We start from the raw sequence: 19,256 nt of genomic DNA on the forward strand, positions 1-19,256 counted from the left end.
CCCCAAGTTCAAACTCAGATCTCCCCAAATGCTTTTTGTGTCGCTGCATAACTAGCTCTTGTGAATTTCCTTTCCTATCTCCAGGGAAGGAGATGGAGGAACAAATCTGGAGTTAAGCCCTCGTTTATATACCAGCAGACAGTAGCATTTCATAAGGTGTCTGCATGCATGAATGTTTGGGGGTTTTGTCATTTCTATTCATGCCAAATTACATTAATGTGAGCACCTTGATGTTTAAAACTACAAAATAGTGTTTCAGATTACAAACAGAAGTCAGAGAAATGAACAAAATCATCAAAACTGTTTGAAAGCTTTGAATTTTCCAGAAGGATATTATGGTATAATTTTAAATACTTTATAGTACGGAATTACTTTTGACATTGAAATTAAACTTCCATTCACATAAATGGGGCAGATTTGAGCCCAGTTCCCACATAAAAATGTAGTTTTCCTCAGGAAAAAAATAAATAAATTAATCCCCTGAGGTCTGGTTCTTTTACAAGCAATTTGACCCAGTTCGTATATATTACTTGTAAAATTTATATTCTTTCCTGTCTCACAGGCACTGCATGAAAAATTATGGGAAAAAAATGCATTGTAGATTACATCAGTTTCTTGTTCTTTATTCCCACAGGCACAACAGCTAACAGATCTGGAGCAAAAACTAGCAGTTGCAAAAGATGAATTGGAAAAGGCAGCCCTTGACAAAGTAAGAAGTGTAATGTAATGTAAGCATGTTTATCTCTATCAGCTGTGAATGTTTCAGTGTAATTTGACAAAAACAAATGAAAGTCTTGCAAGGATTTAGATGCATATTTAATTGCACGGACCTGGGAGTAACACTGCTGAAATCAGCAGAACTAATTACGATGCATAAAGTTCAGTACAGCTGCAAAGTTATTGAAGAGGAGGGCAATCAAATCAGAAAGAAACATCTCAAAACCCCATAGAAAGCCAAATGCTGTGATTCTTTATGTGCAAAAGTCCACTAATGAGAACGAGCCTGCAACTGATATGGTTTTTATCTGAGGTTTAGTCATAGTTCAGAGTAGGATGCAGTAAAGAAATGGGTCAGACTCTTGTTAGGGTGAGACTAATGTGATCAAGAAGAAGGGGAACTTTCTTCTAGATTTAGGGCAGTTGGGAAGAAAACATTCAATAGGGAAGCAGCTTATCAGAAAGGAAAAAAACTTCAATATGGTTTGAAAGACTGCTTTCTTTGGTTTGGTTTTCTAGTATTTTCAGGTTCCGTTTGACTTTTTTTTTTTAAAAGAATGGCCCTTGCACTAAAAGCATTTTTCTTTAATCTTCAGTACTGCAGTCACTGAAATCATCCACTTGAGTGAGGTTTTGCATCCAGCATTGCAAGATGTCATCTCTGTAAACAGGGCTCACAGTTGCATTATGATCAAACCTCTGGGTGCATCTGGTGCTAATGCATCCTGTGTTTCTAGTTAGCATACTGAACTGCTCCACATAGCAAGTTAAAAGTAAGCATACTCCTTTTGTGCTGGAGCACTCACTGATAGGGGCTCTCTCCAGTACAAATACACTGTCTGTGGCCAAGGCAAGAGAGCAGTGGTTGCCCTAAATATCTTCTGAATGCAGTTATTCATTATGATGCAGGCAGTTGTGAAGGAGAAAGCAAATATTTGACATCTGGAACTTTTAATGAGAATGCTGTGAAGGGATTCTGTCTGCAAATTAAAAGGGGACTTGCAGCACACCCACCTCTGACCCTCTGTTTCTGTCCTATTGAGTATTATAGAATTTTAATGTAGGGCTCGTTTGTGGTTCCATAGTCTTATCAGAAGTCCCATGTTGTCATCCTGCAAATCATCATTGAGAGAGGCTTTGGATGGTGTCATTGCTTACACGCTGTGAAAGTGCAGTGGGAATGGCAAGCAGGAGTAAAAAAGCTGTGCAGAGGAAGGAAAAAGAGAAACTTCATGCCTGTGAGAATTGTGAGACACATTTATCAGACTAGAAATGCCCATGTTTGACTAGTTCTAACTGCAGACTAATATGACCATTTAATTTGTAGGCATCTCTTTCCCCTGGTTAAGAGCTTTTCTGTATGAACCGTGAACTGAAGAGATTTAGAGACAGCAAATGGTCCATCCATGTGACCATGTGAAGTCATGGCCTTAACTGTTTTGACAATGTGAGCACACAGGTTCAGCTAACGGAGTGAAGTAATGTGTAAAGCAATATGTGCATTTTTTGCAACATGAGCTATATTTGAAATGAATAATTGAGTGGTTTTCTAGTTCCCATGATAGACCTTTGGAAGACTGACAAATTTTGCATTGCCACAGCCCAGATTATTCTATGTTGAATTCAACCATGTGGCAAGAGTATAAACAGATCTGGGAAATCTAAAGACATGTGCTATATGTTGGCAGTATTTTGACCAGCAAACAGCCTATTTTGACCACAATCTCACCTATGCAAGGTTATTGAGAATGCTGTCAAATGACAGTCCCTGGTTCCAATAATGTTTCCTTAAGTTGTACTCATGTCCTGCCTGCTCTCCTAGCAGCAAAGTCAAAATTGAATTTTGCAACCCACAGAATGAAAACAAAATCACCTGTTCTGCTTTTACCTTTGGACTGGCAAAACGACTGCAATAGCCAAGGCAGAGCAAGCACTGGATGGCAGAGGTGGGAGATGAGAAGAGAAATTCTCCAGAGGGATTTCTAGATGGGAGGAATGTGGTTTCAGACCAGTGTGATTTGCAGAGAGCACTGAGGTCACTTAGTGCTATAACAGCTCAGTCTGTATCTACAAGCAAAATGAGACAGCCTGCTACCTCTGCCAGTTCAGAGTCTAAGCTTATTTTCATTATGTCAAATGGTGTTTTATGTTCTCTGGGCAGTCACTGCTTGGACAGGTAGGAGAAAAGACATATTACATGAAAAGGGCTATGCTAAGATCTTCTGCTGTCAATTAGGAATGAAAAGATCCCTGAGTCTGATAGATAAAGTAATTCTTTCCCTTTCACACTGCCATTAGGTCAGAGAAATAACAGTTTGATACAAGATTCATACATTTTAGCAAGTAATTCATGCAAAGTGATGTCCTTTTTGATTATAATCTGGCATTCCTCCTCACTGCACACAGCTCAAGGGAAAAACATTCAAGTGTGTCCTTTTGCAAACAAACCAAACACTGTCCCATTTCTTATTTCCATGTTTTTCCTTATTGAGCTGTGCATTAATAGTCTTTTTATAGTTGTCATTGATCCTACCATTGAAATGTACCCTACTAACTGTTTTTTTTTAATTTGTTTTTAAATAAATACTCAGATTTTCCCAGTCAGGAAGTACATTCCTTGGTTCCAGCTCAGGGGAAGTTTATCTCCTGTAAAACCTGGAATATTTTTCAGGTTCTAAAAAAATATTTGTTTAGCAAATAAGCTAGAAGAAGGTAGTGGATACCAAATGCCATTGCTTAGGATTTGTTTAACTGTGAAATATTTTTATATTTTATATGTCCTATTTCACATACATAGTATATAGTGTTCAATGTTACTTATACATGTATTTTCTATCTACTTTTGCTGTAGTATACCTTGATTTATGTATAATCCAAAAAATCTTTGAAGGTTGAAATGTAGCCTGTATGTATAAGCACATTCTTAATATAAATAATGAGAGCAAGGGTTTGTCTTTGTTATTATTTTTAAGGCAAATGCTGCCAAACTCCCCTTGAAATGAGTATAAGGAAGTTACCTCAGTATCTAACATTTGACTCTTAAGTGTCCTGCTGTGATGGAGCAAAGATTTAAAATGAGATTTCCTCAGTGCTACTCTGTAGTATTCTTACTGTCTCAGCTTATTTCAGTCCCAAACTGCTATTTTCATTAACACACCTGTCTGTAATAATGTAAGTAAAATAGCAGTGCTTTAGCATGAGCTGCAAACACTTCACCACTTAAAAGTTTTAGTTCAGCTTGATGGACAGTAATGGATCTTGACAATCATTTACTTAACAGATGAAAAGACTTACGGTTTATTTACTCTACACTGCAACAGCATTACATGCCCACGAGGGAAATAATCTTTGCTGGATGAAAATAGATCTTTATAACCCGTGGAAAAATACCAATTATTCTGAACATTATAAACAAAATTCCAGGCAATGTCTGAATCTGTGCAATAATTGTGAACATTTACTTCTCTTTCATTAATATATCTGAAAGTCTAGACACTATGATTGGTATACTGGTATGATTTGGTAGATTGTGTTTTTGTTTGTTTTCAGGTAAAACAATATTTAATAATTAGTTGCAAGAACGTGGCTAGAACTGCATGGGGGAAAGGGAAGAGTGCAATGACTTTCTAGGCAGTTTGGTGTGTAATGCACAGAAACCTAATCATATAAACAAGAGCTGCTTTTAAAGAGCTTTAATTTCTTCCATTAATAAGAAAAAGCAACAGCTGCTTGTAAGTGTTGGGTTTAATGCAGAGAGAGAAAGCAAGCAATTCTGCTCATAATAGCACATCTTAGACGACTGATAATTTCTTCTTTTCCCCAGGAGTCACAGCTGAAAGCTCTGAAGGAGACGGTGCAGCTTTGCCTGTCTTCTGTTCTGCACAATCAGCCTCCTGCTAAGAATCTAATCCCTTCAAAACCAGCTGAGAAGCTGACATCCCCAGCTACAAAGGGCTCAAAAGTTCCATTTCAAGTGACAAGCACCAAGGTATGATTTCTCTCTCTCTCTTTTTTTTTGTTTTTTTCAAAACATCTTTGAAAATTTGTCCTGCAAGAGCATCAAGCTGGAACTAAGGAGGATTTTAAATTCATTGAAAGATGAGGATGAAATTTGAGGAGAATTCTAAGCCTATTTCTGATGTCAATAAACTTTTTTTAAAGTTGGGAAGCAGCTGCTTTTTTTTTGCTGAGGAGCAAAATTCTGTCTATCACTTGCTAAATGGTTCATGTCTGCATGATACATCTACAAGGAAGATGGATTTGCATCGAAAATAGGTGAGGATGCTAACTTGTAGGTTTATTTACCTGTCAAGCACTGATATTTGGTTTGTGGTGATGTAGCACTGAACAGTAAGGCAGCGTTTGCTTATTGTATGAAAAAGAATACAGAATATGAAAAAAGCTTAAAAGAATATGAAAAAAGCTTAAAATAGTCTGGGGTGCCTGAATCAAATTTGCCAAAAGGGATCTGTGGTGATGAAAGGCCATGGGGGAATATTCCAATTTTGCAAGATGGGAAAGGCAGTGCAGGAGAAAACTTGGGGGAAAACATAAAATTAATGAAAAGATTTGAGCATGTTAATACAGTCAGGCTTTTCAGAGATTAACAGCTGTCCTAATAATTTTAATCACCAGAGTTGCACTTTGCTCATGTTTTCAACTGATTCAATGGATCTAGAAGAAATCTGTGATTTCAGTTAAAAAGGAAGTTTTGCAGAATGACTGAAGGACACTTTAAGGTCCTCCTTGAATTCTGAAACTCTTCCTGAAGTATAAGGAGGAATTGCCAACTCAGAGCCAATTTGTAATTTTTATAAAGCAGCTGCTGATATTCAATATAAGTACAAAAGCCAAAACAAAGAGTTAGTAATCTTTCTGTACGTAATTAAAATTGAAATACAATTTTAGAAAGCAGAATATTTTATAAAACTGGATCTCACATTGCTATGCTTACAATAATTATTGTCGATTCCTTCATCACTTTTTTATAGGAAGAAGCCTTCATTCCCAAAAATGATTGCCTCTGGAAATAAAGCACTGTAGTAATTAATAGCAGCACATGGGGATATTAGAGCTTGTTTAGTTTAAGATCATTGGTTCTATGTTCTGCAGGAGAGTGGGCTCTTCTTTTGTAGGTCATGAAGACTTAAGCTTCACTTTGGGATCGGAAGAGCTCATTTTCCCTAAATAATTGATCTCTGGCTGAAACACAGAATACTCTTCCTTATTTTTTTCTGTGATCATATAGATTTTGTTTTTAATGTTCCTGTTTGAAAATTGTATCAAAATTTCTGTGCTCCAGCCTTTTGAGAACCAGAATTTAATCCTCTCTATCCAATAGTCCTTTAATAAGTTATACTGCCTCCTTAATAGCCATTGCTCACATTTCTCTGCACTTGGCATGTGCCATGAAAATGTCTGAGAAAATAATGGTCTGTAATCCTCTTATTCCACACATTGACACCTCATTATTATAAATCTGTGCATTATCTGTGATTATAAACCCACTAAAATCTGCTACTGTGAAATAGGTTGTCAAAGAATCATAGTCAGCCCAGAATTATACCCTCTGTGCCTAAGCTGTATTATGGAAGGCTTTTTTTTTTATTATTACATCCTTTCTTATGTATGTTTTCCTTGGGTTTTTCTTCCTCTTACAAACCAACTCCCTCTAGCCACCTATTTATGGCTTTCTTTTATATTGTTAGATTTCCTTAAACACTTTGACATAGCAGACTAGTATTTTTATGTGAGTATAAATTGGTAAGACTACTTAAATGGTTTTTTTTATATGGAAATGGGAACTTGGGCTGAGCAGTCCTTACCCATCTTGTCATGTCTGATAAACAGCAGTTTCACCTTCAGGACAGAAATGATGATTTCTCTGGTAAATATCTTATTTCAAAGATATTCTCATCCAGCCTAAAAATTGCTTTCTAATTGCTTATTTTAAATCCATCGAAGGGTATATCATACAGTGTATGATACTTGTATCACTTGGGTACAATCATACCTGGGATAGGAGTGCTTCCTGATAAAAAAAAAAAAAAGGAAAAAACAAGTGCAAATAAGTAGGTTGTATATTTGTACTAATAATCAATAACCATATTGTCTGAGTGATGGTATTTAGAGATGGTATTTAACACAAGAACATAGTGTAGAAAGGAAAATTAGGAAAGCAAATTGCCAAATTTCTTGGGAAGGTTAATTTTAAAAATTTATTTCCTAGTGAGGCATTTTGGTCTTTCTAGGGAATGTGATAGAAAGAAGCATAATCAGCTTTAGAAAATCAGTGCAAATCAGTGCATAATATTGCCTGTGTCAGTGCAAAAAAAGCTGCTGGCCTGGATAGCTCAGTAATTTGGAAATGTAGCTATGGGAAATGCTTACATCTAAATCATAGAAAAAGTTCACTTCAGGTGACCAAAAGCAGCATCAGCCTGAGGTGCGTTCTGTGGCATGTCTGAAATTAGATCATATTTACAATGTACAAGACTGTAAAATATGGATTTTACCATTTAAATTGGCACTGATATTTCAAACCAAAACCATTTTGCCTATCATCTACCTGTCATACTGATACTGGTGCTGAAAGCATGGACCATTACAAATGGATTTAGGGCTCTGTCCATACAAGTTCAGTGACACAAACGACTAAAACTGAGCATGACCAGAAGGCTGATCATTAATTCTGAACTATGAAGTCTTTAACATTCAGGATTGTGGACAGTTATTTTTATTATAGCTTCTTTTGCACTGTAAAGTTGCAGCCAGAGCAACTCTGTGTTCTGCCAGTGGAAAATGCTTCCAGACTAGTTGAGAGTTGTCAGATCTGGCTTTTTGTTCTAGCAATTTTCTTGCCTCATTCCACTTGCAGAGGTGATGAAGAAAGAGAAAGGAAGAGGACTAAATTCCACTGTCCTTTTTAAAAACCTCCAGATGAGTGCCTAAGGACCTGGGTACTTGAAGAGTATTGTTAGTGGATGGGAACTGTAACGTTTACTAGGCTGCCTGCTGTGGGAAATGTGGGTTGGCAGAATCCGTGAGCCAGATCACTGGGCCTGACTTCCTCTTGAGGCTTTTTCTGCACTTACTGTGTCTCAGCAGAAAAAACACCTCTGCGAATGATCTTTGGCTGTGCAAGGCAAAGATACCTGTGCTCCAAATGCAACAAAATGAGCTTTAAAGGCACTGTGGAAAATTAATGGCAAACCAAAATCAGAAGCGAAACGGAAGAATAGTCTGTTTCCAGTAGTGAGGGTGAATGCACAAATTATGGGGGTTACAGTGACTCAGACACCAGAATAGTGACTAGTTTCCTCTGTAGTGTTTTTTGCCTAAGGCAAAAACATTGTTTTGTATACTCCCTAAATGAATTCTTGCATTATAAATGCCCTGTGAGTTTTGTGTCTTTTGTGAACTGCACTATTGTAAGAGTGGAAATACACTGACTTTCAAGCTGTGAAGAACAACACCCCCTCCCATGGTGTTCATAGTGTAGGTGGAAAGACCATCTAGGAACACCACTTCAGAGTCCTAGTCTTGATGGAGAAAATACAGGCTGAGTGAGAACCATCCTTCTGTAGAAATGTATAGTACAGACTGAAAGGGAACTACCACTCTATTTTTAAAAGATTTAACAATCTCACAAGAAAAAATGCATCGGTTTTGTGGAAAAAAGTGCTGCAAGAAGCCGTTGCCTCTGCCTCACATGTATTGTGAGCATTCTGGACTTGAGCATGCATTGATCAGTGTGAAAATTCAGAACACTTAGAGTACTGTGGGCCTTCCTCCTTTCATCTGAAAATAACTACTTCATTCATTCCCCATCAAAGTAAGTTTGGGGAACTTTATATCTTTATTAAGCCTAAAAAAAGTGCTCTTGTTAGAGCAGGAATGAGGAGAGCTGTGAGACTGTTCAAAGAAGTCTGGAAAGTTGGTCAGCAGCAAGGTAGACTCTGAAAAGCATTTTGAAATGGCCACAGGAAATGAAGAGGCTCAGTTTTCTGTGTTGGTGCAGAAAAAAAACATTTAGGTTAAATTTAAGCTCACTATTATTTATTATTGAGTGCACTGACAGCATCTACTAAAGACACTGAGCAAGGTTGCAGGAGAAATAACATTATTGTAGTGTCAAGAGTCTTAGCTTCTTCACTAATTTAATCAAGGGGATTGAAGGTTTTTTAAAACTTATTTATACAGGATCTGTGGTTTATCTAGGAAACTATAATATTTCGTAAGCTCTAGATCTTATCCATTTAATTCTACAAAAAATATAAATTATTCATATAAACCAATAATACTATGGTAATTATTTGTACTAAATATCATTCATACAGTTGTCATATTATGATAATAGTGTAGGATATTATAATTATAAAATTGAGTAGAAATTTTAAAAAATAAATATATGTGGACTTTTCTCCAAAATGCAAATATTAATTTCAAAGGAATAAAGAAACATCTGGGCTATGTAGGCTGTACCCAAATTATGTTTATGAAGACTCAACAAAGTGGGTTTTAGTTGTTGTTGAAGAGTGTTTTTGTAGATCCTAGAAAACAAACAGAATAGCTTCAGATTCACTAAAAATTAACCAGCTGAATTTAGCAATCTGTCACCTCCTCTCTCACCATTTGTAGGTCAAGGAAGCAACCTAAATCAGAACAAATTACTTGAGGAAGTGATTTCTGTTTTCTAAAACCAGAGCTATGAAGGGTTATATAATTTATTGTAATATTCCAGTATAAATGAAGGTTCTGACCCTTTGAACAAAGTATTTGCAAATTCCTTGCTCAAGAACCTGTGAAACAACACAAATATAATTATGGGCTTATTTTTCTCCTTGTAGGAAAGATTAAGAGTCTGAAAGCTTTTTTGCTCTGTCGGATTATTTTTACACAGGGTGACCTCTGTAAAACATGCTGTAAACATAGCTTGGAAGTTATTTCTCTTTGTGTGGAATAATCCCACCCAATTCTCCTGGTTTTTTTGTTGATAATCCTTATAATTTCTCCTAATTTACTACTTTTCAGCATTAATCTCTCGCTCTGTCTAGCTACGTGTTCTGTTCTGACATCCAGTCCTTAAACTGAAAAATAATGCATCTCATTCTGGCACTAGTTTCCCTAGAAAATGAGCATTCAGCTTGCAGAGACCAGGATTGCCTGAGGAAGCTTTTTTAAAGGGTATGTTTCAAAAAGATCACAAAATATAAGGTTACACCTAAAACAGTGACAGGTTTTAAACGAAAACTAAGCTTATTATGTTGGCTGCTATGGTAAATGAAAATTCTGTGTGATTGTGAAGAACAAATAGAGCAAAACTTCTCATTGAGCTTCAGGATAATAAAAACATACAGATAAAGCACGGCAGGCTCAGATTTATTTGGAAATCAGGTGCATGCTTACAATTGAGGGGAAAAAATAGTCTGTATCCTCATAAATTTATCAGAGGAAGTGGTGGTTGAACCTAAGGGCATAAAATATAGTATCTGTGGTCAGCAATAAGTAAACAGCAAGAGCTCTGAGGGCAGTGAATAGATTTGTGCTCCATTAAAGCTGCAGGAAGTTGGCCTCTGTGGTACCTCTGTGCTGTTCTGCTTTTGTTGCCTCAAACTTGGCTTCTGCCAGAGTTAATGAGATATCATGGCCACCCGCAGTCTTGGTGACCTGCAGATCAAGGCATTCAGCACAGAGGCTGGAGAACCACAATTTAAAAAAAAAGAAAACAAACAACTCAAACAACTAAGAAAAGCAATTACTAGATGCAGAGTCAGCCACATTTGGTGCTGCTCAGCAATGACATCCAATCATATGACACTTTCCTAATGCTTAAGAATTATGAGCACAAAATAGCTTTGAGAAATGACACTGTCCCTTGTTTGAGAATTTACTTTCAAAGAAAGTAAGAAATATGCCTCCTGAGGTACTTAACATAGAGATCTCAGATGCTAGGAGTTTCTGTAAGGTTAATGTAGTAAGAAATTTGTTTTTAAAAGAGAAAAGGTTATTTAACTGCAGAAACATGACTAGCCTGAGCTGTTTCTTCATGTCTCTCCTGTTCTGCTTCTATTACTCTCTTTGGGCTTAAAGATTTTTACTCTCATTATGATCAACTAGATGTCAACCATAGTCTTGCCTTACTCCTGGTGATGATTCCTGAGAGTATGGTACTGCTTCCTCCCACCTTGTATTTCCAGAATTTGCTTTAGATTGACTATGTTTTTGCTGTTGCCTCAGAAAGGTTCCACAAAACTTTTTATACAGCCCTTTTTCTTCAGTGACTGATTTTTAATAAAATTTTATTGCATGCTGGAAAACGTTTAACATCAGAGATCGTTAAATTGAAAGCTGAAGCTCTTTGCTTTTATTGCTTACTTTAAAAAAGTCTTCATTATTAGCACATTATCTTGATAGTAAATTAGTTTTGGTTTGGTTTTTTTTTTCATTTTTTTTATTTTTCGCCTGAGTACAGTGAAAGGAATTTGGAGGGGAAAAAAAAAAGCCCCTGGCATCTCTTATTAGTCCATAACCCGAACCAGTACCATTTGCCTTCAACTTTTTGTGACATAATCTTTATAATTATCTTCATTTCATTACTACTTGACCTCACTCCTCTTTGTCAAAGAGTATGAGTAACTTGACTGGCCCATTGCCCCAGGGTTCAGGTCTGAAATTAGCAATGGGCTAATGGGCTGAAGAGGGACCTGGTAACTGTTTATCACTGCACTTCTTGTGGCTGTTAACTGCAGGTCAGTTTGTCTGTGCATAAAAAATATTCCAAAGGCTCACTACAAATGTCCTCTCTTTTAATTACTATTTTTACTTCTCAGATGTTTCTATTAGTCTCCCATAATCTAGTACCTAATATGTCTCAAAAATACTGAGAGTTACCACTTGACAGTGGTTGAAAAGGGCCAGGAGTGTATAGAATTTACATTTCTTGTGGGATACTTTGAATAACATAAAAAAATAAGATTCTTTGGTATGCCTAATGGTCTCATGTGGACGTGGGGATTAGGCCAGACAATTTACATCCATCTTTTCAAATTCTGCTTCAGTTCCAAGCCAGGCCTCAGTGCTAGAGCAGCCTCAGGCTTGCTGTGACGTTCAGCAGCTTTCTGGACAAGAAACTTAACCTTTTCTCCATCAACATGAGAAAGAGGAGATTCCCTCAGCTACTCTTCAGATGCTATTATTTTAGACATATCTTTCCTCACCTACTCATATCACATATCAATTGATAGTTGTTTATAATTTTTTTTCCTCTCTTTTTCCCCCCCTGGTGACAGTGGAGATGATAGGGGAAATGAGCAGTATTTCTAATTTTAGTTAAAATGGCATTCAGCAGAAAAACAGCAACATATGGGTTTTTCTTACAATGTTTTTTACATGTTCTGTTGAAAAATATGCATATATGAGCAATGAAAACAGAGCTGAATTCAGGTGCCTTTGCAGTTGCATGTTAGTAAACCTATTTTAAGAGTTGTTAGTATTTAGCATGTTTTTCTATTATGTGTAAAAGAAGAAATGAAACGTGCAGAGTATCTAATGAATCATTTTAAGTCACATATGGACATGAATGCAATTGTGAAAGTACTCCCAAGGGGATTTTGCTACCCCAGGATATATTAAATATCTATATGGAAATTATTAATGTGGATATCCTGATTACAATATGTATAATTAATCTGTTGTTACAAAGTTTCACTTGAAATGTGTATATGGAGTCAAGTGGGAAACATGAGAGATAGTTAAATGATCATTTTCTCTGATTTGAGCCAAGATGTAATTTGGACAAAATTTACGTAGAAAATATTAGTTGACTCTGGGAAATTTGACCATTGATAGGAGTTTTCTAGCAAGCTGACTAAAAACATTGCATTGAATCATTAAGTATATGAAATGCAGAATGGACTAGTGATAAACCCAAGGCATTCAAGTTCAGTTTAGTCTTGAGCATTTTAAGAAATCACCTACTGGCCTACACCTGCACATCACTGTCTTCCAGGATTGTTAAGCTCCCCATTATTCTACATGTTTTATTTTATGTTAAAATATTAATAAATAAAATGTAATTTTTTTTTTTGTCAGTGAGAAAGTAACACAGTCTGATGGGATGTGCTCTCATATGATGGAAAAACAAAAATCCAATTAAAACAAAAAACCTATATTAATTCAAATCCTTAAAATTTAAATGAGTGGTACTTAAGTGGTGAAAAATGGAATCATATAATAAAGGGCTATTGAATCTTTTTTATTGCTAAATATTTTAAGGCAATTAGGGAATCCTGTTTTCTCATATATTTTGAAAAAATAATAGTCCTCATCTCTGTTGATAGAGCTGTGGTCACGATGGTAATCTTAGTGTCAGGCATTTTTTTATAAGAACAGCTGTCTTCAGAAGCAGGGACTTAAAGAAACAGACAATTGGAAGCAAATAGTTTATTTTGGAAAAGCTTCCTTTTCCAGGATTCATACCTTTTCTTAAATCAATAAGAAAGCCTCTCTTAAGGTGTGTTTGGGGAAAAATGCCAAAGTCTCAAAAGGAAAAGCATTTCTCCAAGTGATCTTGTTTATGAAACTTGTGATGGTTCAAAAGGGTTCCAGCTCCACTGAGTTGGTCCTCCTGCAGTCTAACTCTTCCAGGGTTGGCCATGGTTGGCTTTGTCTGTGAAAAGATGATGTTCACATCTGTGACTGGAGCTTCGGTAGCTGCTTTGTTCATCTGGGAAGACTGTAATTGCCTATAAAGCATATTCTGATGGTCTGTATTATTGCTGCTCTGAAGTATAAGAAGTGTTATATGACAGTCATTATCCCAAAGCTAATGGCTTTTTTCCTTTTTGATGGCTGTAGGAAATCAAGAATGTTATTCAAGTGACATGTTTATTTAGTTGTTTCTGAATCTTAAGTATTATAACATCAAAAAACCCCCACCCTAAGATGCTTAAGTATCTGAATAGTTTATAAAAGGAAGTTCTGTTTATTTTTAATTCTGCAGTGAAGGAGACCCTGTTTTCAAACTTTAGAAATGGTGGAAAAAGGAAGAGAAGGTGTATTTATTTTTGTAGTGTACCCCTTGAGTAGAATCCCATGTCTCTAACCACCCTTGATCTTTGTGTACTACAAAATACAATGTATTCAAACTTCCTTGCTGTGTAAGAAACAATTGTGGTAAAATTTAGCATTAATAAGGGAATGTGAAATTATATGTTTAATACAATGTCATATAGGTAATTAACTTGTAGAAACATATGAAGTTTTTCTATGCTGGGCATCAAGAAGGCAGGGACAAGCTCTTTTCACTTGTGCCCTGGGTCAGGGTGAGGGGCAATGGACTCAAACTCGAGCACAGGAAGTTCCACCTTAACATGAGGAAGGGTGTGAGGGTTACAGAGCACTGGAACAGGCTCCCCGGAGAGTTTGTGGAGTCTCATTCTCTGGAAACTTTCAAGACCCGTCTGGATGCCTTTCTGAGTGATCTGCCCTAGTTGTGTGTGGGTTTTTGGTCCTGCTCTGGCAGGGGTGGCGAACTCGATGACCTTCAGAGGTCCCTTCCAACCCCTAATATTCTGTGATTCAGTGATGATACTTATACGTGTAAAAAATCTGGTTTTCAAACCTAATTAATTGTTTCCCTTTCTTGTTGTTTTAGCTAGAGATACATTTACAGTAGACATCTAGAGTTACTGCTAAACAAATGGTTATTAAAGGAAATTTGAAGTTAAATGATCCATATCAAGTGAGCTAATTGCATTCTGGAATTAGACACGAGTGTTCATTAGTAACTAGGCCACTCAAAAAATAGACTTCTGCTGTCTGCCCCCAGTGTCTGGTACCATGTTGGAGTGATGTGTTGGCATCAGTGAAAGTTGCTTTACATAATTAACTTCTTACACTGTCTTGTACGCTAAAGACAGAAGAAATCCCGCTGGACATCTTAGTCTCACCTGACATCCTATTTGCCACTAAGGTGGCAAAAAAATTGTATACATACCTTGAAAATTGTATTCAATATTTTACCACTTGTATACAAACTCCCAGTACCAGAAATTCAGCAAAAAGGAGTTAGGAACACACAAGTCAGACCTTCTTTCCTATGTTGCATGTTGTGATCCAGTGTAACTGAAGTCCACATTCTGCCTGTTCTGACATGGACGTTCATTAGAAGAAAAAAACTCTTAGTAACTCTCATGCATCCTCTGTAATTCATAGTTTAGCTTGGCAGAATTATAACCACCCCTTATTCTCTATTACCTTTAAGCATATTTTGGCTTTTCGATATTAGAGGAAAGAGCTGAACCGACAAAATCTAGACCAGGGCAGTAAATTTCATTCCACAATAATTTAGCATCTGACATATGTTATCATCGTTGCTGAGTGCTCCTAGAAATGTTCTACTGCTCTGAGCAAAATGCCACCTGAGACTCTAGGACTTTGCTGTCCATCCCATTATTATTTATTGTTTAAATTGGACTCATGTGGCTTAAACTCTTTCCAAACACATGGAAAGATGCATTTTGTTCTTTTAAGAGCCTGCATGAAAATGGCTTTCCCAGTCAAGCCCATATATCATGACCAACTCCAATGCAGCCCTGGAAAATTACATATTGGCATGTAATCTAGGCAGCAGCCCAAAATGATGAAGAAAAAGGACACAGGTAAGCACATGACATACTACTGAGTCAAAAGTTACTAAGAAAAGGTGTTGTTAAAGAAATGATGTGGAAACAAATGTATGTATTAGTAAGCAGTATGTCCAACAGCTGCCTCTTTCCCTTGTAAATCCTGCCAGTTCTTTACTGTAAAGATTGCCATTCTCTTGATGAAATTTGGATTAAGACTACCTTTCTTTATTCTAAATTATTTGCTATTGAAATCTTTAGGCATAAGATCAAGAATTGTGGAAAACTTTGAAAGGCAGAGATATCAAAACTTAAGCTCTTTTAATTATAGTCCTGTTTTTTATTTATTTTTTTTTCTTTTATAATGACAACTACCTGCATAATATTTCACCAATCACTTTATGCAAAGAGTGCTTGGAATATTAGGTGATACTGTGTATTTTGTAGAATGGCTTTGAAAACACTTTGTAGTTATGAGGATGCAAATCTATGTCTCAGGTATTTATAATCTGTCAGAAAACACACCCTCCAGAACAGAAGTACCATGAGTTACAGAAAATGGCCTTTGTCATGGCTGACTTTATGCACAGGTACTACTGGACTGTTTATTTAGGCATCATATGAAGGCTGTGTAAGAGTGCATTTGGAAAGATGTGAAGGTATTGTAGCAGGAATGCATTTCTGGCAGTGCTAGTAACCTGCAAATATTGAGCAGGAGGGGACTGAAATGTATAATTCTCAATACACAGGCATAACTCTAGAGAGTAGGAAAGGCTTTTCTTTTTTTTTTCTTTTTTTTTCTTTTTCATAAATTTATGTTCCCATTACAGATATCAAGTGCAAACAAAAACCCAAGTTGTCTCTAATTTAGCTGTTTTGAGCCTCCAGAGCAGTCCAGCTTCAGCTGATAGAAAAGGCAGCAGAAAAGGCTGAAGAAGCAAGGAGAACCAGTAGCCTCACTGGTTTAAAGCAAGCTCTGTCTAGCCCCAGCAACATGCTGCTCACTTATTTTCTGATTCTTCCTGCTTTCTGGGCAGATTCTGCAGCCTTTTTTGGCTAATAGTTAGTTACTTGATTAGAAAAGCTCTCTACAGGAATGGAGATGAATGTCTGTGATATCAGCAGACCTGTGGGTGACACATGGCCCCATTTGCCAGGAACAGGTGATAAACTGTGCTTGTAAGTACAACTAATAGCTTACAGGCAATAAAGGGATTAATTCCATTTAGATAGGAAAGCTTCCTTATATTTTAATTAAAAAATGCAATAAAAAGCTTGGTGCTTTTTTAAAATGCACATTCTTTGATAAAAGCACACGTGTATCAACCAGACCTGGGAGTTATAATGCAAAAAACCAACAGCATAGCATCTTCTTCCTCTCCTTCTCCTGCTGTTCGCCATTAATTCTCTTGCCCCTGGTGTTTGCCAACATTATTGTTAGTGCTTCTGCTTTCTCTAAAGAGCTCAAAAGTACAGCTGCAAAGCTCATCTGCCACATCTACATCCATCCCCATCTCTAAACATCTGTGCAATACTTAAAAGATTTTTGCTAATACCTTTATTTCCTTTATTCTAGTGTGAGGTTCCTTCAAGTGCATGAAGTTATCAACTTAATTATTTGAACTTTTAATCTATAATCTCTCCTCTATTATAGCCCCTGTTCCATAAGAATTTTTTAATACTTTTTTCCTATTTAATTTTGAAAATATATAGCTACTGCTTCAGTTCCTTTTCACAAATTCTTCCACCATGAAGGAATGTCTATAATTTAAATTTCAGCCACTAGGTTTAACTGAAATTATTCTGGCTTTGAATAAGATGTTCATTCTGTATTTTCAAATTGCAAGGTCATATTCTTGATTTTTTATTATTATTATTCATCAAGTTATTCATCTGCCACTCATCAAGTACAATTAGAATTTTTATACATATTTTTATACAGACATGGGGTTTTTATTATATGCATTTATCTGTAGGGATTCTTCTATCCTTTTTTCTCATCAAATAGTCTGCCTTTCAGTAACCACTGGAAGTTCACAATCCAGTCCTCAGTCCTTGTCTACAAGCAGGTTTTTCTGTGCCTATACAGTAAGCAACACAATTCATTAATTCACAGTGTGAAGAAAATCTGTCCCACTGCCAACAACAAACTTCTTGTGAGTTTTTGGTCATATCTTATCTGGCAGAAAAAGTTAATAAAAGGAAAATGTATTCTACCATTGTTACTCATATTGTGAAACTGTTTTAATCAATGAATATCAGAGATGTCTCATCTCTGGGTCAGAATTCCATTGAGCTGCTCATTGAATCCAATAAAGAGCAAGAAAATGCATTTGCAGATGGGATTGTGATTGCTCATACAGACAGTTGCTCAGATTTATTTAGTTACTTGAAGAAAATCTACGTTCATGTTTAGCAGATAAACTAGTCATAACATAAATGAGATAGATGGACAGATTGTATGTCATCTGACACATCTCCAAACCTAAACTTTACTTAATCTTGGTTTATGGTGAAAAGGCTGTGGTTAATGAAGAAGATATGGGTGATTCAGGAAATTAAAATACAAAAAGAAAAGGCCCACGTAGAAGTGTGGAAACAAGTAAAGTAATCTTGATAATTTAATACTGTGAGAAAAATCTTTTTAGCTTTACAGATAGATGTCTTTGAGTTCAGATGGATAAGAATTGTGCATAATTCAGAAGAAAGTGTAGATGAAAGTTTGTGTTTATTAGTTGTAAACTATTTTGCATATGAAATGATCAATATGGGGTGTAGGGAAAACCTCATCACTGAAGAAATATGAATAGGATAAGGTGTAAAACCTTCACGACTAAGGCAGAGCGCAAGTATTAGCTGACAATTTGGCCTCATTACTTACAGGAGGTCTGTAAGAAGGATGAGGAGAAACTTTTCAGCAGGGCCTTAGTTTTAAACTAAAAGGTGAATTTTAGACTAGACAGAAGTAAGAATTTTTTTACAATGAGGGTGGCAAAACATTGGAACAGGTTGCCCAGAGAGGTGCTAGATGGCCCATCCCTGGAAACATTCAAAGTCAGGCTGAAGCAACCTGATCTAGTTGAAGATGTCTCTGCTCACTGCAAGGGGGTTGGACAGGATGACCTTTAAAGGTCCCTTCCAACCCAAACCATTCTATGATTCTGAATTGTCACTGTCTAAGGTGTGTTTTTGATCCTGCCATTCAGTGCTTCTAAGGGAAGGCCAATAATCAAAGGAGAACTGCTCCCATGAATCTTTCCAATGTGGTTTCTTTAACCAGTGGCCCTCTGAATTTTCTGTCATAGAGTGCATGGCATCAGTATGAAGAAATAAGAAAACCTTTCGAGTTAAATCAAGCTTCACAACAGAGACTTCTGATATTTTGCACTACTTTCATATACATCTATAAATGCTTTCCCTACAAAAATAAGTGTAACCAAAATTCACCATACCTATTCCTAATGCTACTCTTTCCTCATAAGGTTTTCCATGGAGGAAGGGTTTATATGACAGTTACGTCATATTAGAAGTACAAGTCTTGAAGTTGTCCTCATTAGTTACTGGGAAAACCTGGTAAAAATTTATTACAGCTCTCAAGATTTGTTTTCTTCTTGACAGGTTTTTGAAATGTAAGGGAATCCTCAAATGATTTACAATAAAAACAGAAATAGTCTGACAGCATTTGGAAGCATCTTATACATAATTGAAATTACAGGTGTGTTTCATCCATACGGAAGTTTTATCTTCTTGATATTTAGTTGAAAAATGCAGTGATATTTCCAATTGTTTTACAACAGCTACAAGTGATTGGGTGTTGTATTGTCATTTTGCATAATTTTCTGATTTTAGTCTCATTCTAAAGAGGCATTAGAACTGCACAGTCCTTGAACTTCTTCCTTTCTTGATAACACA

General features: G+C 36.4%; 1 protein-coding gene across 1 annotated transcript in view; it reads left to right on the top strand.

The window, feature by feature from the left end:
- LUZP2 (leucine zipper protein 2) overlaps window positions 1–19,256 on the top strand; it is a 183,955-nt gene that overhangs the window by 138,308 nt on the left and 26,391 nt on the right. Inside the window, exons 8-9 of the mRNA XM_051622066.1 lie at window positions 635–709; window positions 4,541–4,705. Of these exons, the coding sequence (XP_051478026.1) occupies window positions 635–709; window positions 4,541–4,705 (240 nt within the window). The remainder of the gene's footprint in view (window positions 1–634; window positions 710–4,540; window positions 4,706–19,256) is intronic.

Source organism: Apus apus, chromosome 5 (assembly GCF_020740795.1).
Source record: "Apus apus isolate bApuApu2 chromosome 5, bApuApu2.pri.cur, whole genome shotgun sequence".
NCBI classification, from domain to species: Eukaryota; Metazoa; Chordata; class Aves; order Apodiformes; family Apodidae; genus Apus; species Apus apus.